The sequence below is a fragment of the Haliotis asinina genome, chromosome 3, assembly GCF_037392515.1.
Source record: "Haliotis asinina isolate JCU_RB_2024 chromosome 3, JCU_Hal_asi_v2, whole genome shotgun sequence".
Taxonomy (NCBI): domain Eukaryota; kingdom Metazoa; phylum Mollusca; class Gastropoda; order Lepetellida; family Haliotidae; genus Haliotis; species Haliotis asinina.
In genome coordinates this window covers 32,554,000-32,579,587 of record NC_090282.1, presented here as the reverse complement: position 1 = coordinate 32,579,587, position 25,588 = coordinate 32,554,000, and the positions used below count along the sequence as shown (strand labels likewise).

Here is a 25,588-nt window from a genome sequence, read left to right as displayed (position 1 = left end):
TAAACGTTTTGCTATCAAATATATTGTTGAACATCAAGTTAGTTCTAAAAATATCGACCAATCGAAAAAATAGCTTTGCGAATCTGCTTGTCACGCACTTCCTTTCTGACGTCATTGCCGGGTTGCAAGAGGGAGAGAGAAAGATGGCAGATTTTGACAATTTCGAGGGTGCTAATACCGCAGAGGAAGATCCTGCAGCGGAATTTCTAGCGAGAGAGCAGACAGAACTTGCAGGGCTGGAAGATGATAACTTCGGAGGAGATGCAGGGCAGCAAGCGGGAGGTATACAACGAAAGGGTTATTTTCTTAACCGAGACCACCCATATTTTCTCCACGCCCCCAGTTTGGGCTTCGTTGTTCAAAGTCGATATTATATTATGAATTGTTCGTGATCATTCATTTGACGATACGGTTTCTATACTCTAGGGTCTACAATTTCTTTTTTGAGGTATGATTGTTTCATTGTTGATGACTAATGTGTATCTGTTTCGTACATTTAATATTTGGGAGTCTTTATGGTAATTATCATCTGAGAGCATGGTCATATTTTCATGTGGTAAAGGGATCTTCACATTAGTTCATCAGGGACCATGTAGTTTCACATATTGTCAGTGTTAGGGTAAGTTACCCCAGCTCTTAGCCAGTGAATCCCTATCCCATTACGGTCATAATTTTTAGTAAAGTTCCCTGTTTGGATAAATGCTCCTTTCTGAACCCTATGGTAGAGCACCACTAGCAACATGAGGGGAAAATTTCCGCCTGCAACCCCAGTTTTATTTTATTGGGCCCCTTTTATCGTTCTATGGTAAATAACAAATGTTTATTTATAAAAAAAAATCCTGAACACTAACCACTACCCTAACCCTAAACAACATCCATACCCTAACCCTAAAACCTTGAAATGATCCTAATATTGGATACATTTCAAGCTGGGGCTACGGGCGGAACTTGTACCTACATGAGTACCCTTAACTGTTGTAATGGGTTAGACATTGAGAAAAGCCTCTTCACTGAAAATGACCCATGAAGGTCCAGGGTAGAATAGGCCTTCAAAGCCCATGCTTGGCTTAAAAGGCAACTATACTTGTCATAAGACGCGACTAATGGGATCAGGTAGTCGGGCTCGCTTACTTGGTTCATACATGCAATCGGTTCCCAGTTGCTCAGACCGATGTTCATGACGTTGATCACTGAACTGTCTGGACCAGACTCAACTGTTTACAGACCACTGCAATATAATTGGAATAATGCTAGTATAAAATAGTGCAGAATAAAACTGAACTCACTAGCTCCCTCAATCACTTTTCTGTTTTGCTTCCTGTTAGTTTCAACTCATGTTATTGTTCCAGGTGACTTTGATGCTTTTGGCAGTCAAGCCACAGAGCCAGCAGCTCAGGTATTATTAAAGATTTGTTTCAATGCCCATTTTTAATTATTTTTGTGATTTAAAGAAAGGAGGTAAAAACTTAAACTAAAGAAAGATGAACATAAGTAATGTTATAATAATAGAGGGTGTAAACCCTCTTGGTATTCTGTGCAAGAATTGCACCCCTGCATTCTGTGCATGTCAAAGGGGTACCTTGAATTTCGAGCTCAGACACACTTATGTCTTTGATTGAGTGTCTTTCAACCTCATCGGCATGGATTCTTTCTCACAATGTTGATCTTGTGAAGAGTCAAGTGCATATTTTCAGGCTAACATGACATAGCTGATTACTGACTTGAATGAAAACCATGTCTGTTGTTTGTCTGATGCAGCAAGTAAAGTCAATTTCTGTATTGAGTAACTGTAAACATTTCAAATTATCATGGTATGGTATTCATAATATCATGAAAGTACATTGACCATGAAGCATGGTGCACCGACATGTAAAACTGTTGTACTGGATATTGTACTGTGTGCTGCATGTTGCATCATGGGAGAAACATTGTATCTGCATGGTTATGATTGTTGTGAAATATGCCATGCTTCACTTTGTTATTTGTCATGCTATAGGAAGAAGAAGATGATGATGATGATGTAGATGAGTTTGCAGTGAGTTGGTTTAGTTTTAAACTGTAGTATGTTTCCTGTAGTTTCTGTCCTGTAGTTTGACATATATGGACGACTTATGGGATGTTCTAACTGTGTTTGTTTTGTACGCAAAGCATGTACTGCTGATGTGTGATTTGGGGGAAGGATTACAAACACATTACTGATGTGATGGACAGACTGCAAACTCATGGTACTGATTAGTGTTGAGTTTCTGACTTGCAAAACACATATGATTACTTTTTAGAGCATCAGTACAAACGTATAAATACAAATTTACATGGTGCATATCCAGGGCATGTATCTGAGGTTGTTATAGGAGTGATGAATGCCTAGTGTTATTCATAATATGCAGTGGTATTGATTTGGGCCTTATGTGTTTCCTTTTTTCTCTAACATTTCTTTTTGTCTTTTGACCATACACATGATACAGACAAATTTTACATACTCACAGCTTGTTAGAGCAGAATCCTAGTCTTGCTTCCAGTGTCCGATAATATATGAGCTGCTCTGTCCTTGTGGGAAAAGGTTAGCACTAATAGCACCATAGTGATATTTTCTAACTCTTGAGACATACAACATTGTGCAGAGACATCACCATCATCCAATGAACCCTTATCACCAAGGTATCAGAAATACAGACACAATAGATGTAAGACACGAACTGGTTGTTTCAGAATGATCTGTTTGGTGGTGGTCTAGGTGGTGGGTTTGACATGGTAGGGGGAGACAACTCCTCAGGAGGCGGACTCCTTGATATGGGGTCAGTACAGCCTTCTGGGGGACTGCTGGATATGGATGCGGCACCTCCATTGGTCATTGAACAGTCAGCCCCTGAACAATCAGTACCAACCGTGAGCAGTTTGTATGACATCCCTGCCACCTCAATCCCCATTTTTCATTGCATTAAATACTAATCACTAAACAGGTATTTCATTTGTTGAACAGTTGGCACTCTTCTGTCCCAGTGTTGCTTAGAAGATTGTACTTTTGTCAGTATTTTGAATGAAATCTTCAAACTAATGTAGAATATTTTGGAAGGTTTAAGATCAAGAAGGATTTTAGTGGATGTGTTGAAGGAAGGCAGCATGCATGCCTTAAGCACATTGTTATTGTTTAACTGAAATTGTTGACATACATATGACCAAGCCTGATTGCAAGACTGTTAGCTTTGGGAGACTGGTTATAGCCCAGACTAATGACAGCTTTGTCAAACTAATACGTGAGGGTTTGCTCCTTATCTTTGTTTTAGAGAAACATGCAAACACCCCCCCAATAATGTTCACATTAGCACTTTATGGTGGAGTGCATATGGAAACACCACTCATCAATCCTCCATCCTTTTCCTCTACAGTGCAAACACACCATGGTAATTTTGCCCTAAAGTTCAGTGAGCTCAAGATGGTTTTAGGTTTACTCATGTCATCATTCACATTGGGTATTTTATACCCTTTGTTTTCTTCTTTTAGGTGAAATTACAATTGGAGGACATTTTGTTGAAGTCAAGTCTGCTTAAACTGCTGCTTTCAATGGATGATTCTCTATTTTGGAAGTCATATTTAAAGTCATTTTGTCTCTAAATAAAGATGAGAATGCGAGTTTAAAGCATGCATTGGATAATTACAAAGAGACACAAATTGTTGTCATGCTATTCTATTTTTCATTTTTTGTTAAGAGGTATTTATACATAAACCATGTGAAAGATATTCAGTAGTGGTGATTTGTTTAACATGTTTTGCATAGAGTATCTGGAGCCCAGAACTATATGAAAGCCTCCATTTATTGTCAACACTTCATGATAAAAGGAAGTAGTATTTACAAGATCTTGAAGTATTGATGCTAATTCTGCCTTGGAACATGGCATTGAAGAATTATAATCAAAGCCTGCTTTCGTTTTAAAGAGATATATCCTCTACAAACCAAAGGGCAAGATAGCTTTGATTGGATCTATTGTTTGGAAAGTCCCTAAGTAGTTCCATGAGCAGTGGGGTAGCCAAGTGGTTAAGGTGTTTTCTAACCAAGTCCAAAACCCAGGGTTGGTTCCCACATGGGTGATATGTCTGCTGTTACTTTGCTGGGATATTGCTAAAATCATCGTAAAGTCATACTCAGTCACCCTAAATTGTTCCAAGTGTGCATGTTAGCATCTCCATAGATATAGTCAATGTTATCCCCATTATGCTGTCAGTACTCTGCCAGGTGTGTTTGTGCATTGCTTGCACTGCGAACAGATTGCTATTGGCCAAGGTTCGAGGTCATGTAATTGTGATGACTATGGCTCAACAAAAGTACCCCACCTAACACATCAACAGCCTTGGAAATTTGTTATTTGCAAAGATCAGACTGATGTGAGCATTAGTTCACATGTACTGAATGTTTGTTACTAGTATAGCTTGTAGAAAGTTAAAAACATATACTAATATAACACTTTTTGACAGTTTTAGTCAATTCAAGTTTGTGACAAAACTGAATCATTGACAACTAGTTCAGAATCATAGCCTTATGTACTGCTAGTCAGTGACAACAACCATCTGGTATTTTTTCTTGTACACAATGCCTTTAGTATAGTCAAACAAACGAGTTAGTGTGAATTTCAAAGGCTGATCTATGTGTAAACACTTCCACCATATCCATGCTGCTTTACTTGTTTATGTTCTGTGCTGTTTGTTCCTCACTTTGTTGCAAGCTCGTTGTGGGCAATGTGTGCCTATGTTTAGCTTTTCATTAGTCCTATGTGTCATGGCGTAACAACTTTACATAATGTGTTGTATTACCTCTTCTACAGTATGGTGTGCACAGAATAGTTCAATGAGAAGTGTTATTAACTTACTTCTTGTAAAATTATATCTTGCCTTCCATTGATAGCTGTCAACTTATTAAAGGATGTTGGCCTTGAGGAACTGGAAGGTCATAGCGGCAGTACAGCACTGAACTGTATTGATATTCCAAGCATGTTAAAAATTGAACCACGGTTAATGAGAAATGGGCTTCAGGCACAGCATGAGCACAGTGCTGTAGTGCTTCTTTCAGAAGACAGTTTCTTCAGAGCTTGAAAGTAATTCTAAGGTGTTATTACTGTTAAGGATGGTTGTATTGTTGCCTTTGCCACACTTAGACTAATGAATAATTGTTTGCTGTTGTTGATTTTACAGACCAATGGTCCGACGGATGCATATTCTGCCATATCACAGGTAGACAGTGAGAGAGCTGAACCTGAACAGATCAAAATTTGGAGAGAAGAACAGAAAAATAGATTAGAGAAAAAAGGTGCATCTTTGATTGGATGGTTTTTTTTTTCAGTTTTGTTAGGTACAGAGATCGGACAATGAGCTGATGATAAGTAGATGCATAGGATATAGCTACATGCCTTTCTGGAATAGGAAAATCACTTTACGAAATACTTCATAACCTATATTTATTTGAGTTCACAGTTGAAAATGTGATATTTGACTTCTTGAGACATGGTTGTGGGTAGCCTAGTAGTTAAAACTTTGGCCAAGTTCTATTTCCAACATGTACAAGGAAGCCCATTTTCAATCTCCCTTGCTGTGATTTTGCCGAAATATAATAAAAATATTACAAAGACAGTTGCCTGTATTATACAAAGGCTGCTGAAGGTGAAATTCTTTCTATGTGTCTGTATGCAGATGTAGTGTTGTAGTGAAAGTAACTCCTCCATGTTGCCTTTCAGATAAGGAAGAGGAGCAGAAGAAGGCGGAATGGCATGAGGTTGCCAGGAAGGAACTGGAGGACTGGTACAAGCATCATGCCGAACAGCTGGAGAAGGCCAAGGAGAACAATAGGTAAGGTAGAAGAGATGCACACACTTGCAAGTCACCATTCACGTCCATGTGTGTTATGCTTTTTAAATTTTCTCATTGAAATTTCCATTTTGGCAGGGGTTGGGAAGGAGAACTTTGACAATGGGCCATTTTCCGGATTATTAGCCATTTTCTGAATTTAGAATGGGCCACTGCCCTTGTGTCAAAAGTAAACTTCAAAATTTTAATGGGTCATTTTTCATTCTAATGTGCAAAATGGCCCATGGCCCCTGCCTTTCCCAATCCCTGTTTTAGCAGTAGCAAACACGAGTGAAGAAAACTCATTTGTTATTAATTTCTTCTTCTTAGCTTTGATTTGATCAAAGATAGCTTGTAAGTTTCACATAAATGAAGATCAGGATAATAACACTGCTTACAGCTTCACTGAAAGACTATCATTGATTATTACCTACGACAGTGAACATATCAGGGTTCATATTTTTCGTATGATGTCCTAGGGCAATATATCAATTTGTCATCGTGATGTGACATTATAACAATGCTATGTTGTCACGATTCTTCTGTGACATTTCATTTTACATGCCGTGATGGTTCGTAGCCACCCTGTATTTGAAATTAGATTTGGGTTCATTTTCCTCAATTTGAGGAAATAAACAGAATACAGTTTAAGTAAACTTATCCTCAGTACTTTTCGTTACACTCCACCACTGAGTCTAACAAAACCTTATGGGAGGTCAGGTAACCTTTGAGATTGACCAATCAGAACACAGCTTACCAAATCGGGAAAGTGGACATTCACACATACCTTTCGAACCTTTTATCTCGAAAAGGTTTGTACCCGAACGATTCCGAATGGTATTTAGCTTATGCTTGCTTCCGGGTAATGCACACGGCTTACATACAACCATGACAACGGTGAGTAAACAGTCGCTGAAAATGGTGTTTTTGGCATTATTCAAGGATGTCATCTTGCAGAAATATCAGCTGATTGTAAACATGTCAACAGAAACCCCAAAGCGTATATACTGCAGGTCAAATAATTGTGTTACATGCATATTTTTGTTTGTGAAGAGATCTGTGTCAGTGACCTGAATATTTTGAAAGTCCCTCTGATCCCCAAATAATAGCTGTTGTCTGATTGGTCAAATCTATTTAACCGTCTCGCGTTTCATTGGACGGTCATTGGTCGCTCAAAGGTTATCTGATGCGACCTTCTACTAGGTTTTTGTGAGTGGTGGAGACAAAATACACTGAGACTAAGTTTACTTAGACTGAAGCAGAATATTATATTCATGCCAATAACATATTATGTTTACGACACTCGTGCCTAAATATCGGTATATCCCTCCCTCGCTCTTGCTTGGGAAATACAGTCCTCCCTCGCCATAATGCGGGTCTTGGGGTCCTCGGATGACCCCTTGCGTTATTAGACATCCGCATTATAGTACCTATTACATACTGTGGAACAAAGGCTGAGTAAGATCGTATATTCCAAGGACATAACAAAAGTGCTATTTCGTGAATTGTGTCCAGTCAAAAATATATCGATTCGTTGAAGGTGAAGATAAACAAACTTTGAAAATGAAAATATATATGTACGGGAAACTTGCAATCAAAAAGCACTAGACATGATAACTTGATTGTTGTACTAGTTACCCTACCTGTTATCAAAGACATATATTCACGTGAATATACATCTTTGCTGTTATTTAACTAAGCCAGAAATAGCTATCAGCTCTCCATAGATGTTTGGGTCCAATGTACTGGTGATTCAGGTAAAAACGATCTGATAATATTACATCCAAAAACTTCTATTCCATTATCAGAATATTTTACATATTAAGCTGTTGTTGTAACAGATTATTTTACATTGCTATCTGGCTAGTATATAATGCGAGTTTTCTGCAAACATTTAACATAACAATGAACACAGGCCATTACCTGTCTTGATACAATTTATGTAGTAGACAGTTTGACCGCTGATTTCCGGCGATACTAAAACAAAATTTTGCCCATTTAATTGTTGAAACTGACTTCAATGAGACAATAACGCGGGTCTCAGAGTCCATTTATTACGAGACTAATCTGTTGGTGACTGCTAAGAATAATGTGAAATTGGTGCTATCGGGGTAGCAAGAGCGAGGGAGGGATATACCGATATTTAGGCACGAGTGTCGTAAACGTGGTATGTTATTGGCATGAATATAATATTCTGTTTCAGTCTAAGTAAGGTCGCGTCTTGTACCCAGATGTGTTCGTGCGAAACAGCACAGATCTTCCAGGAAACAATTTCTACCAGAACGGCCGTGTTCAGGCAAATGTTCTTGCTGAAATTTTCATTACGCGATAAACACTGTCAATTGCCATCCGCACTGAATTTCACTAGTTTACGTAATTTATAAGAGCGCAACAGTGGATTTGTTGATGAGCTATTTTCAATTTCGTGAAGGGGTGTGATTGCAGTACAACCTTTTTATGGGAGCCACAGATTACCCCGTGGTTTAACCAATATCGCGAAGCGCGTTATTGTGAGGAATGACTGTACCATCATTTAGGCACTCATGTCAGAAAACCTAGTATGACATGGGCACTCATAATATCCTCTATGTATTGTATAGTGCCGTAGAGAATATGAAGAAGACCTGACTGTTTTGTTGCTTTGTTGATTATCATTATTGCCTGTGACCCGTGAAGGTCCAGGGGTAGAATAGGCCTTCAGCAACCCATGCTTGTCGTAAGAGGAGACTAACGGGATCGGGTGGTCAGACTCGCTGACTTGGTTGACTCATGTCATCGGTTCCCAATTACGCAGATCGATGCTCATGTTGTTGATCACTGGATTGTCTGGTCCAGACTTGATTATTTACAGACCGCCGCCATATAGCTGGAATATTGCTGAGTGCGGTGTAAAACTCAACTCATTCACTCACTCATTATTGCCTGTACCATAGATTCCTTTCAGTCAATTCAATGCATATGAAAATGCCCATTCTATCTAAGATGCCTCATGCCATAGTATCAGTTTAAATGCAACTAGTCTGTTGTATATTTCAGAATAATGATTTATGTTAAGTATATATCCCTTGAGAAAACTGTTCATCCTACTCATCAACTGTATTACCTGATATATAATTAAGAAGCATGTTCACTCACACATTCCCTATATTCAGAGCTGCAGAGACTGCCTTCATTAAGGAACGTGATGAGAGCATCCCTGGAGCTCAGTGGGAGAAGATATGTCGGTTGTGTGAGTTCAACCCCAAGAATGTGAAGTCCACAAAAGATGTGTCCAGAATGCGCTCCATGTTGCTGCAGCTGAAGCAGACACCTCTTGTCCGCTAGATGTTCATCATATTTATACTAGAATATCAGATTGTCTCTTGTAGAAAGGAATAGGGAAGGACTAGAGTCATATTTTGTTTGTTTATTTCCAAAAATCAAGTCAGGAACTCTAACATACATTCTTTCCTACACTTTAGAGTTGGACACACCTGAAAATGTTTCACAGAAATTCTGTGGACATTGTTATCTTTGTTCTTAATTGTAAGTACTTTGTTAAGAATGGTTGCAGGAACCGAGACACACCCTTGCCCTCTTCTCAGAGATAGTCAGGATTCTAGGTGTTCAGACAACCATGTATGCTGACCAACATGTCATCCTTGCTATACATCCAAAGGTGCCCATATATTTGTGTTTCATAGTTTGTTGTAATGTATACTCTGATCATGTCACTCATCGTAGGCAGGAACAAAAACCATACTGTTCCGAACAGGTGTCTACTTACTCATCTTTATTTATGATATTTGACTTCTATCAGGAATTGTGTTTGTATCAGGAAAATAGTTATTGAACACCTTTGAAATAGTTAAGGAAACATTGGGCATCTGCACCGATTGTAAAAATCAAACATGTTTGTTGTAGATATATACTGTTGTGGTTAGTCAAGAAAATACATTGAAAGACCAAGCATGAATCATGCAGCAAATGAAACAGAGAGAATTTGCTGGTCAAGGAGTGAGTGTATGTCATTAGTCACATTTCTCAGTTGCTATGGTTACTGTCAATTTTAGATTGTAGAGTGCAATTATTTGTTGGGGATTTTAGAGTGAGAAATTTGTGTCTGTGAATGACTGCATTCCAGGTGTATATTTATTTGACATGTCTACAAATAAACATCATCAGTTATATCGGGTCGTGTGTTTGTTATTGCTAATGATTTGGATGGCACGGGAATAAGAAAATACTTTCAGCCTCTAAGCATTGGTCGCTGAACACAGTTCTAACCAGTTCTCAACACCTGGAGCATATTGTTAGAAGAAATGAGAGTTGCTTATTTCTTGTCATAGCATATTTCCGTGAGCGTTTACTTGTCATGCTGAAGATGGGGGGTTCAATTCCTACATACGTACAATGTGTGAAGCCCATTTCTTGTGTACCCCTGCCATGATATTGCTGGAATTCCTGAGAGTGACATAAAAACATTTCGTCCCCCACTCATACCATTTCCCAGCAAGCCCACTTCAAGATTCCAATGTCAAAAGGGTTGGAGACAAACAGTTCCTATTTTGCTAGGACATCTTTCATTTTTTGTAAAGATCCATAGAGATGTTAAAACAAGGATCATCTGCAGATGGCAAATACCCAACTTTTCCCCAAAAGTTGACAACCAGATATGACAGACAGATTGAAAGTTGTTGCTAAGGAAACAGAAAAAGACACATCTGAAAGTCTTCATCTAGAGAAAGGCACCAGTTGACAACCTGGTCGATTGTGCGCAACGCAATACAAGTTTTAATGGTAAGGGAACTAAGATATACAAGTTTACTGAGAGTGTTGTGATACTAATGATGACAAGTACGTCTAGCAGACTGTTAAAGGACTCCGTGAAATGGGCTCATTGAAATCATATGATTGCAATGATATGTCGGGAAGCTGCCCTTCCAAGTGAATCACAAGGTAAGCTTCATATTGAGTTTGTTGTTTTTAACTTTATGTATGTCTTCCACAGTAAAGTACATTACCGTAAATTATGTAAATTTGTAGGCGGATGTTTTAATGTTACTTTTTCGTTAGGGAGCTAATAGGGATATATGTAAATTTTGAAATCATTGATAACGACCTATTTATTTATTGTCACTCTGATTAAAAAATCAAGTATAGAGTCCAGAGCTCTAGATAAGGCGCGTATTTGCGTACTTTACTCAATAAAAGTTACATTTACTCAATTACAAATACGGGAGTACCAAAACTCATAAGAATCACGTAAAAGCCAACAGGTCTATAATACCTTGCGTACTTTACTCAATGAACTAAACTGGCTAGGGTATGACAACGTTAGCAAATATTAAGTGATGATTATATATACATCTACTATTGTGGACGTAGTCACTCTCCTTTCTGTAGTAGTCACATGGCTTCCTAGTTGAGTGTTGAAAATGGCTTCCAACTATTTAGCAATACAAGAATTACTAAAGCCTTAGGCCTATTGAGAAGCATCTGTGTTTATGTACTTAACAGTGTAATATTACCAAATAAGGATAAGAAACTCAAATGTAAAAGTACTCGATTCTTTAAACTAGTGGGAGTACACAAAATGCAATTACTTTATACATAAACAGACTTGGGAGTAAATACCCAATTGCTTGAAAACTTATCTGGAGCCCTGCATAGAAATATCAGTATCCCTAACGTATTTTGTCAGGTTTATCTGCCTTGTTGCTAATAATAGCATCGTGATGACTAAGCATTCGGGAAAATAATGTTTAGGGACTGAGACAGAATACATATCAAATTGACTGATCAGTTAAACTGGTGTAATTATTTCCATTGACCCAGTGTCATCACCTGTGGCCCCCGGCGTTGTGACCCACGTGTGAGATACGTATCATCGTCTGTCACTCACCCTGTATCACCATATCCAGGTGTCAGCTGCATGTATCAATTACATTGTTGAACTCTGATACGGAAGTACATGCAGCTATGTAATATTCTAGCTCAAGTTGGGATTTAATTACAATCAATACATCTGCTTAGATATTTTGTATTGTATATTTATTATTGACTTATATTAAAGTATCATGTACGGTTATTTTAGTAAGGGGAGAGGAATGCGCAGAACAGAGGCGGAGTGAAAAATACAAATAAACGTTATCACATAGAAACATTTTGCGCTCTTAGCCACAATTAAGTTACTTATGTTGTTAATTTTGTTGAATTTATACCTCTCACCAAATGGTATTTTAGTCCGTTTTAAACTCCAAAAAACAAGCTCAACACGACGAATTTATATAAATAGTAATTCCAATTTTGCGAAACTCTTGCGTTATACAATTAAGTGGTGAGTTAAGCTTTATGCTGCACCCTGCAGTACTCCAACTATATTGTGGCGGTCTGTAAATAGTCTGGACCAGACAATTCAGTGATCAACAGCATGATAGGAAAAATAACATATACAGATCGCTGTAATAATATTTTACAGAGGTCAAGGTACCAGTTTTCATAATTTTCATAGTACGGATGTCAACCAAACAGCCATCAGGAAGTGAAAACGTGTTATTCCCAGAGCAACTGACGTGTTTAAACCCATATCACAGCAGAACATGCGTCAACATGCCTTTGCCATTTTGTTTACAATAAAGTACATTTTGTTTACAATAAAGTACATTTTGTTTGCAATAAAGTAACAATAAAGTATAAGAACAAAAGCAGCGTTAGCATTTGTAGTAGTAAAACAAAGACATACAGTAGTATTATTCATGTGTTTCATTATCAGAACTAAATAGGTTACCCCTTTCTTTGTCATCGTTATACCGTGTTATATCAGGATGCGTTTATACCACGACATCGTTATACCGTGTTATATATTTGGGCGTTTATACCGCGACAGTTCAGTCTGAAGTTGACATCGTTAATAAGTATAGATTTTGTGCATGTGTAACAATTTCCTGATCGTTTTTATGTTTAAATATCATTTTCAAAGGCATAATCAATAGTTTAATTCTGAGTTGATGTTAATTGGTAACATTCATTCGTAAGAGTTTATACATATACCAATTATAGTTTCATTCAAGCTTTGTACCAACACCTGGGTAGCAATCGATCGATTCTAGAATTATCAGGTCTGTTTTTCCTTTTGTGTCCAAGGGGATCTGTTTGGGTGAAAATTTCTAAGTATTGTACAAATGTGTTTTCTAAGTATTGTACAAAATATGCCGTTTCCCAATCCCAGTCTGTGAATAAACACCTGGCCCTGAGTCATTTCTTGGATCGATTCTAGAATATTTATTATTACGGCTGTTTTCCTTTTGTGTCTTATGGAATCTGTTTGGATGAAAATTGGTTAGTCCCAAGCATTACTGCTTTCTGTGTATTAAACAAATGATAAACAACTTAATGATTAAATGCAATCTGTGACAAACTGAAAACAGAGTGACGAAGACATGGAGCGATATCTACATTCAACTTTGAAATATTGAATATATGGCTGTGTGTGCGTTAGTGTGTACTTTAAGTTTTAGACAACACACAGTTTCTATTGCATGGAATGTGAAACCTAAATCACGAAAATAAACACGCAAAGCCTTATGTTCATCTTTGTAAGTATATCGCTGAAGGGTGTCAAATCTCTTTTCTTTTAATCTGTGCATAGACATTAGAGCAATCTCTTGTCTGCATGGGCGCACATCCCAGCGGCGTAAATGTTATCTGATGAACCAGCTCCATGACTGCAACTTAAGAGACACGTACATTACGCCCAGTGAGAAATGTACTGGATACTGTAATGGACATTCTCGGAAATACGATAATAACAATATATGAACGTGTTCGAGTATTACATCCATGGGCAAAGTTCATGCAAATACTTATACAATAACTCCTGTGGTATCATCCTCATAATATTATATGACATGGAATGGGGTTGCAGTGACTTTGAGCGCGGCTAGTATAACCACAGGATTTGATACCGTCATACGTGTCACAACCATGGTGACCAGAAACTCCAGTGTACCGTATGTGAGCAACAAAACATAAAACCCCGTCGGGGCAGACGGACGCACAGTGGGTAGCTTAGTGGTAAAAGCGTTCGCTCGTCACACCTAAGACCCAGGTTCGATTCTCCACATGGGTACAATGTGAGAAGTCCATTTCTGGTACCCGCCGTGATATCGCTTGAATATTGCTAACAGAGGCGTAAAACCATACTCACTCCCTCGTCGGACTGGCAGTTTCCGGTTCGATGTGTTTACTATAAATATCGTAATAAATCGTTATCCATTCTGCTCATCAAGTGCTCATTATGCCCTGCTCCTCCAAGAAGCATGGACGTCATTGTATGTCTTGTAAAGGAGTGTCACCGGGTTCTTCAGACTTCGGCTGCACAGTATTGCCAGTATACAAAGTATACGTGTTAACTGCACTTCGCTTTACAGTATATTTGCCAATATACACGCTTACTTCAATGAGGAGGAATTTCCTTTGCAATCATGATTTTATCAAACGATTCGAAAATTTCATCGCATCGCCGTATTCTGTTAACTTGTTTTTAATGAATGCATGAATAAATATAAGCATTAAAAAAAAATCGATCTAGTCCTTGAATATTGCTGAAATCAACTTTCGGACGCACAGGCCAAATATAAATTACTACGCAACTGCACACGTCTCTCTATTTCAAAGTTTAACAAAGCGGATTTTTACATGTTTGAATAATTTATAACTTGGTGAGAAAGATGATTTAGAGTAAGCAAGAAATTTATATTTCGTTTCGTATCAGTGCATATTTGTTATAACTATACAACATTATTTGTTTTTTTGATGAAGTAATTACCATGATTAATACGGTAAATGGATTCAAACAATGACATTATCGAGCGAATAGTGTGATGGGGAGAGTTGCTTCCCTTGGAGGAAAGTACCGGCTTATATTTGACACGTACTGCAGCTGTTGACCAATCAGAAAACTCCACGACCGGTATTGGCGAGCCCAGTCAACGTGGGTCGTTTCCACGCAAAATACATACAATCGTATTGATTTGTTCATTCAATCTCGCAAAACCAGTTGGTGATAGACGTGCACAACATGTTAGGTAAGTGATTTATAACCTAATGCACCTAACGATAATTCAAGATTTTCCCAACTGTGTGGTTTCTGTAGACATGATGGCAGTGCCAACAGTGGCACCAATAGGTGTTATTATTGTCTGTCCCCAGTTTTCGTGAGTTACATGTCTGAAACGTGTTTTCAAATGATACTGTCCTAATACTATTAATCAGTAAGTAGCTGGTATGAATAAACATTTTCGTAAAGTTGAACCCAGCGATGTTGGTCAATGCAACCGACTGGCTATTGGTTATTTTGATGAAACTTGGACATTTATTGGCCTCATCAGCAGACAACATCTGTCTAATTTCAACATTTGTCCATCAGATTTACAATTTTGGGACAAGTTGTCAAACTCTACATGGCAAATCAAAATATTTAAATGCAACTCAAAAGTATGTGAAAAAAATTAATTCTCTCACTTGGTTGGTAAATTTGTCATGTAATGACTGACTATCTTGAGTTAAAAGGGACGAATCAGGTGTGCTCGTCAACTTCTTATGTGTAGTATAAGTGTATGATGACATGATAACTTGATAATTAGATCTTTTCTAACACATGTATTGCTTTACCTAATTCTATACAGTAAGCATTGCACCAATATATTCAACTGTGTTTGGTTCATTCAAAAAGACTATTTTCAGCTGTTTTGAATTACTCATTGTATATTATGCAGTTATGTCAATAGTTCGGATTATTTTTTAAATCTTTCTGCAATAGTGTCTGATGTAGACATTACAGTTTCAGTTCGAGCATGATTCAGTTCTCTCATCAGACGACTGAACACAAGAGTGTGCAGAATAATTAGCTTTGGTGTGTTAATCACAACCTATATTACAGTACAAGTGCCTCTTCTGTTTGTGTTGTTGCAGAACATGCTTCTGATCAGAGTTGGGCATAACTGCCATACTGTATCTATAACCAGTCCATTTAAGACACTTTGTTTGTGGTTCATCAGTTTCTGTCACGTTTACACAAACTTACTTTAGAATAAGTAAGTTGTTGTTCACAAACCTGAGAAAGGTGTGGTTTCATGAAATGCCTACTCCCTTGCTGTAATCACTCAAGCAGAAACCTTTATAGAGGAGTAGTGCTAGGTGAGCTGATTGAGCTTTGGAATGTGCGTTGTTATTTGCATATAGGTGCTTCAGAGCTTCAAATAGTCAACATGTATTGCATTAATGCATTCCTGATGATGAAAAACCAAGGTAGAGATTAAAAATTTATCAAAAAGTTATTCTATAGCTATAACAATAACAAACACAGTGTGTCACGAAAGTAATTCAAGAGCTGAAGAGTTAACATGCTGTTAACACAGTCAGATATTCTAAACAGTAATTATTTGTAATTATTAGTAATCCAATAATTCACTGCTGATGGAAAGTGACATTAACAGAATTTGTTTTAGCACATAAGGCTTAAGGCATAAGCTGAAATTGTGAGGCATATGGCCCTAATACATCATCCATCAACACTACTGTATCCAGATAACCACATCAAACATATAACTTACAAAAGTATTCGGTTGTTTTTATTGGCAAACACGCTATATGTTTAAATACACTGATTTTGATGGCCATAGGCTGGAAGTGCAATTCAAAATCAAGGTGAATAAGCTACATATGCAACTGACTCTTCTATGTAGGTTTATTGTCTTTCACAGCAATATTCTAACTATATTGTGGTGGTCTGTAAATACTCAAATCTGGTCCAGACAATGAAGTGGTCAACAGCATGAACATTGATCTAGATAGGAGGCAATGATGTGTCTCAACCATGTCTGTGAGCCTGACCACCTGATCTCACTAGTCGCCTCTTATGACAAGCATGGGTTGCGGAAAACAAATTCTAATCCAGATCTTCCTGGGTCGATTCTTCCATGCCAAATACTGATGATGATTGATAGTAATCTCCAACAATGGTTACAGGTTGTCAATATTCAGACTTACCCAGAAATTTACCAAAGTATTATGTGTCTAAGACCAGCATCACTTCAGACTGTCTTCTAATGTGCCTCTATATGTTATTTAGGTTGTGTTTTACTTCTAATACAACTCCCATATTAACTGTATTTGGTGTACATGTTACTTTAGAATGGGATAATGTTTGTGAATTTAACCTAACATTACAAAGAGACGCCAACATTGGAAATGCAACTTTACCAACAATTGCTGTTGATCAAATCCTATTGCTTTGTAGTGGTAAAATGTACATGTAGTTCACTGATGATGGGATCAGTCTTTCTTAGTGTCACTTAGCTAAACTGAAGTTGATTTTTCAGATTGATTATTGTGTAAATGTATGTCCTGGATCAACCATTTCCTGAATATGACTGTGATGTTTACAGGTAGTCATGCTATATATGTTTTCTGTAGCTGACATTGATTTTTCAGATTGATTATTGTGTAAATGTATGTCCTGGATCAACCATTTCCTGAATATGACTGTGATGTTTACAGGTAGTCATGCTATATATGTTTTCTGTAGCTGACATTGATTTTTCAGATTGATTATTGTGTAAATGTATGTCCTGGATCAACCATTTCCTGAATATGACTGTGATGTTTACAGGTAGTCATGCTATATATGTTTTCTGTAGCTGACATTGATTTTTCAGATTGATTATTGTGTAAATGTATGTCCTGGATCAACCATTTCCTGAATATGACTGTGATGTTTACAGGTAGTCATGCTATATATGTTTTCTGTAGCTGACATCGTGCTGTGCCTCAGGCAGTTTTTATTGTAGTTGTTGCTTTGATACGTATCCTTGCAATCATGAAGTGTTTTGTTTGTCTTGTAGGTTGGTCATTGTATGCAGTGTCGCTACTGGCGACAGTGTCCTGCCTGTACTCCCCATCAGATGATGTCGTCCAGGTGACTGCTTCCAGTTTCGACAAAGAGGTGAAAAACTATGATGGAATTGTCCTTGTGGAATTTTATGCTCCTTGGTGAGTGACTTTTCAGAGTCAGAAACAAGATCATAACCATGTTAATCCAAATCAAAATGCATCAGACTAGCGGAAACTTTTCACTTGCATCAGTTTACATTTCAGTCATGTCACTGGTTGAATATGTGAGAAGGATCAGAATTAACTAATGTAAACTGTTTTGAGAAACAAACTGACTGAAACTTAACAAGTTTTTGTCCACTAGCTGTATGTTTTAGTTCATGGAACTAGTTATTATGAACTATAATTAACATGTTCAGTGGGTCATTTCATTGATACTGCGCAGTGTTATTGTTTGGACAGCTAGGTTTGTTAACATGTTTGTTACTTATTTGTAGGTGTGGACATTGTCGCAACTTAGCTCCAGAGTGGAAGAAGGCTGCAAAGGCCCTCAAGGTGAGTGTCCTTGATATGACTTTTAATGCTAGGTGAGTGTATCCAATTAGGCATAGTAAAATTATGTATTAAAGTTGATTTTATGTCAGACAAATAATGGTAAAAATAAGGAAATATTCAGATTGATGTCTAGTGTCTGAGGTCTATTAAACTTATTTGGATGTCATTGAAAGCTATATCCATTAAAAGTGGAAGTCTTTTGAATACATTTTTTAGTAGCTTTCCTGAGGGCTGATAGTATTACTGAGAGAAATACATTGTTCATCTTTAGGGAAGTGTGGTGTAAAGTAGTGCCTTTAAGAGCTATAGTCACTGAAAGTATTTTTTAATCGAGATGACCGTAGAGAAGCCAGCACTTGGACTAACGGTATATATATATTGTCTTTGTTATAGGGGGTTGTGAAAGTGGCTGCTGTTGATGCTGATGAACACAAGAGTCTCGGAGGTCAATATGGCATTCGTGGCTTCCCAACAATCAAAATCTTTGGTGCCAACAAGAACAGTCCCTCTGACTATAATGGTAAGTACAGAGGCAAAATGACTCTGAAGTGAAAAGTTGGTATGATTTGTGAAACATCTGTTGCGACAGACTTGAATGAATTTGTTGATTTGCCTTGTGTTTGTCAGGTGGTCGTGATGCCCAGAGTATCGTTAATGAAGGTTTGAGTCAGCTGAAAAGTTTTGTGAATGCCCGTCTCAGTGGCAAGTCTGGTGGTGGCAGTGGCAGTGGCGGCAGTGGTGGCAAGGTTAGATATGATATTTTATGTGTCATATTGCAGACAGATTTGTGGTTGGTACCTTATTCCTATTTTATGTGTCATATTTCAGACAGATTTGTGGTTGGTACTTCAGTCCTAGTTCTTTTGATTGTACTTTTCTGAACAAGATGTTGTAATGAGACACTGAATGATACTTTGGATGGGGCAGTGAGGGATCTATTTTGTACCCTGCCAATGATTGACTACTTAACCAGTCATGACCATCTTGTATCTCCATGTTGATTGTCTGCATTAAGGTTTTGAAAGCCATTAATTAATGTCTTGTATGTTCAATGGACAGACTGAAATTCCATGAATACAGTTTATTTATGAATGTTTTATATTGCATTATCACTGTTAAATATAATCTTGACAGATGGCTGTCATAGCATCTTGCAATGTACAACACTGACAGTATTGTAATATTTGACACAAGCAGTAGGTAGTAATGGACAGTGCTGATGGTAGACTGTAATGGACAACACTAATACAGACAGTAATGGACAGAACTGACAGTAGCTGGCAATGGACTCCACTGACAGTAGACAGTAATGGACAGAACTGACAGTAGACAGTAATTTACAGCACTGACAGTAGACTGTAATGAACAGCACTGACATAGACTGTAATGGACAGCCTTGACAGTAGACCGTAATGGACAGCACTGACAGAAGACCATAATGGACAGTACTGACAGTAGACTGTAATGGACAGAACTGACAGTAGACGGTAATGGACAGTACTGACATAGACTGTAATGGACAGAGCTGACTGTAGACTGTAATGGATAGTACTAAAGCAGACGGTCATGGACAGCGCTGACAGTAGATGGTAATGGACAGATTTTACGATAGATGATCATGGACAGCACAGTATGTTACAGTACTAAAACTACTTGTCATCTCCATCTAGCCCGGAAACCCCGATGATGTGATTGAGCTGACAGACAGTAATTTCGAGGAGATGGTGCTGAAGAGTGACGATATGTGGCTGGTGGAATTCTTTGCTCCCTGGTGTGGACATTGCAAGAACCTTGCCCCTCACTGGGCTCAAGCTGCCACCGCTCTCAAGGGCAAGGTCAAGTTGGGAGCTCTTGATGCAACTGTTCACACTGTCATGGCAAACAGATACGGAGTAAGTGATTTTGTTATAACTTTTTAGACACTGATACCTGCACTTGTTTATAATTGCTTTGTCATGGTTTAAGCTCTTGTTGCTGACCAGGGCCTAGATTTTTGAAGCTCTCTTAGTGCAAAGATAGCTGTATATGCCATGCACTAACATTAGCTTACGACTTTCTAAGCACTAAGAGCTTCAAAAATCTAGGCCCTGGTCTGTACAATGAAAGCATTGTCATCTTCTTTCTGTATTCTGTTAAATGTCAAGATCATAAACACTGTGTAAACTTCCATGTAAATTCTGTATCCAGATTTCTGTCTCTGTTGGGGGTTTTCATCCAGAAGGGTTTAATATTACTGGTGACAAAGCTCTACAAGTCAGACTTGAGTGACATTTGTATGATAGTGGTTTTGTCCTCTTCTGGTGTCCCTTACCATGGCAACACTGGAATCCAGCTACAAATAACATGTCCTCGTTTTATAAGTCTATAAAACCTCTGGTATATGAAGAACCCACCTTAGAGATAACTAATGGAAATTAACTTTGACAGATTCAAGGCTTCCCAACCATCAAGATGTTCCCAAGTGGTAAGAAGGATGGTGCAGAAGAGTATGATGGTGGTCGCACAGCATCAGACATTATCGCCTGGGCAACAGAAAAAGCTGCAGCCAATGTCCCTCCTCCTGAAGTGGTTCAGGTAAGAGGAGGTGCTCAAGCACTAAACAGTCATTGAATACTGGTGGAATACACTTTTGTACTCCCAGATTCAGCTGATCCTCAGTCGAGGTTTTACAAGACAGTCAGACTTAGATATGATGGGTAGCTGGATAACGTGGGTATCATATGATTCTTATCCTGATACATTACCAGTACTTTTAATTCATCTCCCTGTCTGTCTGAAAGTCTTTCATAAGGCTAATAGATAGGCATGGGATAATATGTTTTGTTTGTGAGTACCTTGTTGTCATAGAGATATTTTAGAAGGGAGCATAATTTCTCTAATAGTTGAATTAAAGGATGATTTATGTCTTTTCAAACTTTTTCGGACTATTCCTTGACACCTACCAATCTGCTGTTCAGGTGACGAATGCACAGGTGTTGAAGGACAATTGTGAGAACCATCAGCTGTGCATCATTGCTGTCCTTCCTCACATTCTTGACTGTCAGTCGAAGTGCCGCAATGATTACATCTCCATTCTCACACGACTCGGCGAAAAGTACAAGAGAAATCAATGGGGGTAAGTACACATATGATGGACCCAATCAGAGACAGATGGAGCAGAAAGTCTATGGAGTCAGTCGACAGTGTTTGAGTGGGGTTTCCTTGTTACACTGCAACATTGTATCCTGGTGGGCTAGCAATATACTATAATTAGTAGGTTAATTCAAGAGGCCACTGCAAATTGAACACAAAACATATATATTTAAATTTGCAAAATATGTACCTGATATGCTCTACTTGATGTAAGGCTTAGAACTTAGAATCAACTACAGTGAGATATTAAAGGTGACCAATCTGCCTCTTAATGTTAATGTTTTAAGTTAGTACATGTTAAGTTTTCTGTTCTGGACAATAGTTGAAAATCTTATTATGACATTGTGTAAGTACCATGATAAACAATATTTCCATTATTTCAAGTGAGTTATCAGTTAGCATCTGATTGTTCCCCCAGATGGGTGTGGGCCGAGGCAGGTGCTCAGACAGCCATGGAAGAAGCTTTGGGAATTGGTGGCTTTGGATACCCAGTAAGTTGAATGTTTTTGGCATTGCATATGCATTAGAACTACTAGAACAGAATGTTACGGAAATCCTTTTTGGGATGGAAAAGGATTGGTGATGGTGCTTGCATGAGTGGGTGATATTGAAGCAGTTACCAAACTGAAGTAGTCAGTCTTGGTGTTAACCAGGGCTGGATTTGGAAGCTCTCTTAACACTAAGATAGTTGTAAGTGCCATACATTAACATGAACTTACAACTATCTTAGCGCAAAGATAGGCCCGATCATTGATGTTAATATCCTTAAAAATTTCGAGTCAGGTTCTGTTAATTCCATACACGATCCCATTGTTGATATACAATAATTTACAATTTGAGTTTATGTTGTCTTCAGTTTTAAGGCAGGCAAAATTTACAGTGATTGGATGATGCACCAACAAGCCATGTGTCAAACAATGACTCAGTCCAGACTGATGGATTTCATGTAACTGGAAAAGTAAAACAACATATGAAATAATTTTCTGTTAACAGGCATTGGCTGCTGCTAACAGCCGCAAGATGAAGTACTCCCTGCTAAAGGGACCATTCAGTGAACAGGGAATAAATGAGTTCCTCAGGTGAGATTATTTTGTCATCAAATGAAGAACATCCTTAAGAGAGTCACATCCTTGAGACTGTCTGTGATGCCTATCTCTTGCCATGTCCTTGAGACAACTCATGGGCTCTGTTCTATCAGTGCAAACAATTTTTCTTTCATACTGACTCTAATCTGGGTCATGATAGCATGTACTTTCCATAGTGTAACTTATGACATCTTTTTGAAACCTGTCACTTGTACTGTCTTCAGGGAGCTTTCATATGGCCGTGGATCCACAGCCCCGATCAAGAATGCCAAGCTGCCTGCTATTGTAGATTCAGAACCCTGGGATGGAAAAGATGGAGAGGTAAAATCACACTTTATGTACTCTCCTAAAATAAAATAGAATATTGAGACTTGTCCCTCAAACAGATTTGTTACTTGTATGTGACAAAACCATCTTACATCTGTTATGACTTCTCAATATTTGAGGGACCCGTGAAGGTCCCGGGGTAAAATAGGCCTTCAGCAACCCATGCTTGCCATAAAAGGCGACTGTGCTTGTCGTAAGAGGCGACTAACGGGATCGGGTGGTCAGACTCGCTGACTTGGTTGACGCATGTCATCGGTTCCCAGTTGCGCAGATTGATGCTCATGTTGTTGATCACTGGATTGTGTGGTCCAGACTCGATTATTTACAGACCGCCGCCATATAGCTGTAATATTGCTGAGTGCGGCGTAAAACTAAACTCACTCACTCACTCACTCAATATTTGAGGAATTAGCATTATATTTCTCCGATTTAGGCCAAATCCTGTTTTTTATTATAATCCCTTTACAAAAACACGCTAACTCACACGTTAGTATGTTTTTAAAATCTAATGTTACTGTATTGTTAAAGGTGTTGAATTGCTTTCGTTACAGCTCCCAGTCGAAGATGATATAGATCTGAGCGATGTAGAACTAGACGATTTGGACAAGGATGAATTGTGATGTGTCGGTCAAGGGAAACAATCAGTGTGGGATATGAAAGTGTAACATGCAGCTGCAGCCAACACTCCAAGCTACAGGGAAAATCCATGATTCTGCTCACGATTCAATTAACTTTGCATTCAACTGACATGAGAAAATTATGAACAGAGAAAACAGTTTTGTGGAAATACATAAATTTGACAACTGTAAATATTTGAATGAATTATTAATTTAATGACCTTTGTTGCTTTCGTGATATGAAAGGAGGTTCTATGCAGCTAAACTGAAGCCTGATACATAAGGCTGTTTGGATGACGTGTGTGAAGAAATATATCGAATGTTTGAGAATGCTAGAATATGTGTGAAACTGTGTGCCCATTTCAGTTTGCTGATTACTGAAGCATCACCTACCAACTGTGTGAACAGTTTCATGAATATTTCAGTTGTTCATTGTGAAATGAATCTATTCAGCTTTTAATTCTTCGGTGCAATTTGTAAAGCTGTTGAATTGCCAGGTTATACATTTGTTATTTCTTGATTTTGTTTTTGAATCTGATTTTAGATCAATGACAGCACAGATTACTTATTTCATGCACAGATGAAGGTACTTAAGATTGGTAAAACTTGATGTTCAACACCGTGACTACATTTCTTGTAACATTGTGTGCGAACAATATGGTACTATTGTTTCAAAAAGGTTACGATGTCCAGAATTTACAGTTCAGTTCCTCAGAAGTCTGATGGTTATGTGAATGAACTGGTATTGAGAATGTCACTCAACATAGTTTGATGTTCAGCTGTACAAAATTTGGTTTGTTCTCCGTGGGTTTATATGTTTCAAAACACTTTTTGCACGAAAACATGTACACTCTTACTGTGACAACGAAATTGAGTGGACAGTTTTCTCTTTTGAGACACAGAAAAGTGTCATCAGATTTCAGGTCTATCTTTCTGTTAATAAAAGCCAGTCTCATCCTTCATTTATTCTGCATAACTTAGCTGAGAATTAGAACTGGTTAAGGTCTCATAAATCCATTATCTGTTCATAAGTAGTCAATGTACACTATCTTCAAGACTGAACATTTGAATAATTATAACAGATTTGCATCTATTTTGTTCATGTACATGTTTCATCAATAATAAACCTATTTATAACAACAGCTGGTTAGTTTCATGTATTACACCTTGAAAAGAGAAACATTGACTGATCAGTGCTAGTAAAACTCTTAAGGCACCGACAGGTCAGTTTTGTTTAGTATGAGATTCTGTGATGGAATTTTGGCTGTGGTGTCATAACACATGTGCACCATCAGGCAATAGTTTGTAATGATATCAATTGTCTGGACACAATTGATTACATACTTACTGCCAGACTGTTAATTTGAAAAGGTGGTGAGGGGACATTACGCTACATAGTGCATGAGGCAGTGAGGTTAGTTATACTTTGTAATATTCCAGCTATATGGCGTCAAGAGAAACATTATGGCCATTATGTTCTCAATTGCTGACATATTGTTGCCAACTAAGGAAAGAGGCAACTTCAAATCCTTGATGAGAGTCTACACATTGACTAGTCATGGGCGAGTGTTGGGTGTCTGCTGCTTTCAGCAGTGTTCTGGTTATATGGCAGCATGTCAGATTAATGTGAGTGGAAACATAGCAAGGAAGGCAGGCCTTAGATGTTTGCCATTTTGGTGAAACCCAGAAGCATGTTACTGTGCTCCCAAATCTAAACACATTATCACTGTGAACCAGGATTTCGAACCCACAACCACAGATTTCATCTTTATCCAAGGCACAGTGAACTGTGACACCTTGCACAACTGGGCACCTGTACTCAATACACTGTCTAAATATCAGCATAAGTAAATTTTTCATTACATCATCTTCAGTGAGTGGATCAAGTATTTCACAGCATGATCGCTTACTTTGAGTGGAGAACCCAATTACTACAGAGGCATGTTCACTGCAAATGCCCGTGCTGTTTCCTTGTGTGATCATTAGAATCGACCCCTAATGGACGTGCTCTTGGTTACTTTAAACCATTTGTGACCAACTTGAGTTATTCTGGGACAAGGCAAACAGATTCTTGTCTCCTTGTTGGAGGTTATGGAAAGGGGTGAATGTTACCATCTTGGTTCTCTTGGTGAGGTAGCTGTGGGGATGGTTTGCATGGGCCTAGGC

At 38.2% G+C, this 25,588-nt stretch overlaps 3 protein-coding genes across 5 annotated transcripts in view; 2 read left to right on the top strand and 1 right to left on the bottom strand.

The window, feature by feature from the left end:
* Window positions 1-25,588, bottom strand: part of LOC137277829 (tubulin-specific chaperone cofactor E-like protein) — a 191,534-nt gene that overhangs the window by 14,107 nt on the left and 151,839 nt on the right. The window lies entirely within an intron of this gene.
* LOC137277825 (clathrin light chain A-like) lies at window positions 92-9,999 on the top strand. Of its 3 annotated transcripts, XM_067809783.1 has the most exons (7): window positions 103-282; window positions 1,350-1,396; window positions 1,997-2,035; window positions 2,710-2,886; window positions 5,185-5,299; window positions 5,724-5,835; window positions 8,985-9,999. In XM_067809783.1, exons 1-7 carry the CDS (start codon window positions 144-146, stop codon window positions 9,154-9,156), a joined length of 801 nt encoding a protein of 266 aa, XP_067665884.1. In that variant the 5' UTR covers window positions 103-143; the 3' UTR covers window positions 9,157-9,999. The 3 variants fall into 3 exon arrangements, with proteins under 3 accessions (XP_067665883.1, XP_067665882.1, XP_067665884.1); XM_067809782.1 differs by lacking the exon at window positions 2,710-2,886 and having other exon boundaries at window positions 92-282; XM_067809781.1 differs by lacking the exon at window positions 1,997-2,035 and having other exon boundaries at window positions 101-282.
* Window positions 14,719-24,515, top strand: LOC137277824 (protein disulfide-isomerase A6 homolog). The gene is made up of 12 exons (XM_067809780.1): window positions 14,719-14,900; window positions 17,718-17,865; window positions 18,204-18,261; window positions 18,655-18,781; window positions 18,889-19,007; window positions 19,932-20,153; window positions 20,689-20,835; window positions 21,219-21,376; window positions 21,812-21,884; window positions 22,387-22,472; window positions 22,703-22,799; window positions 23,357-24,515. Exons 1-12 carry the CDS (start codon window positions 14,894-14,896, stop codon window positions 23,423-23,425), a joined length of 1,311 nt encoding a protein of 436 aa, XP_067665881.1. The 5' UTR covers window positions 14,719-14,893; the 3' UTR covers window positions 23,426-24,515.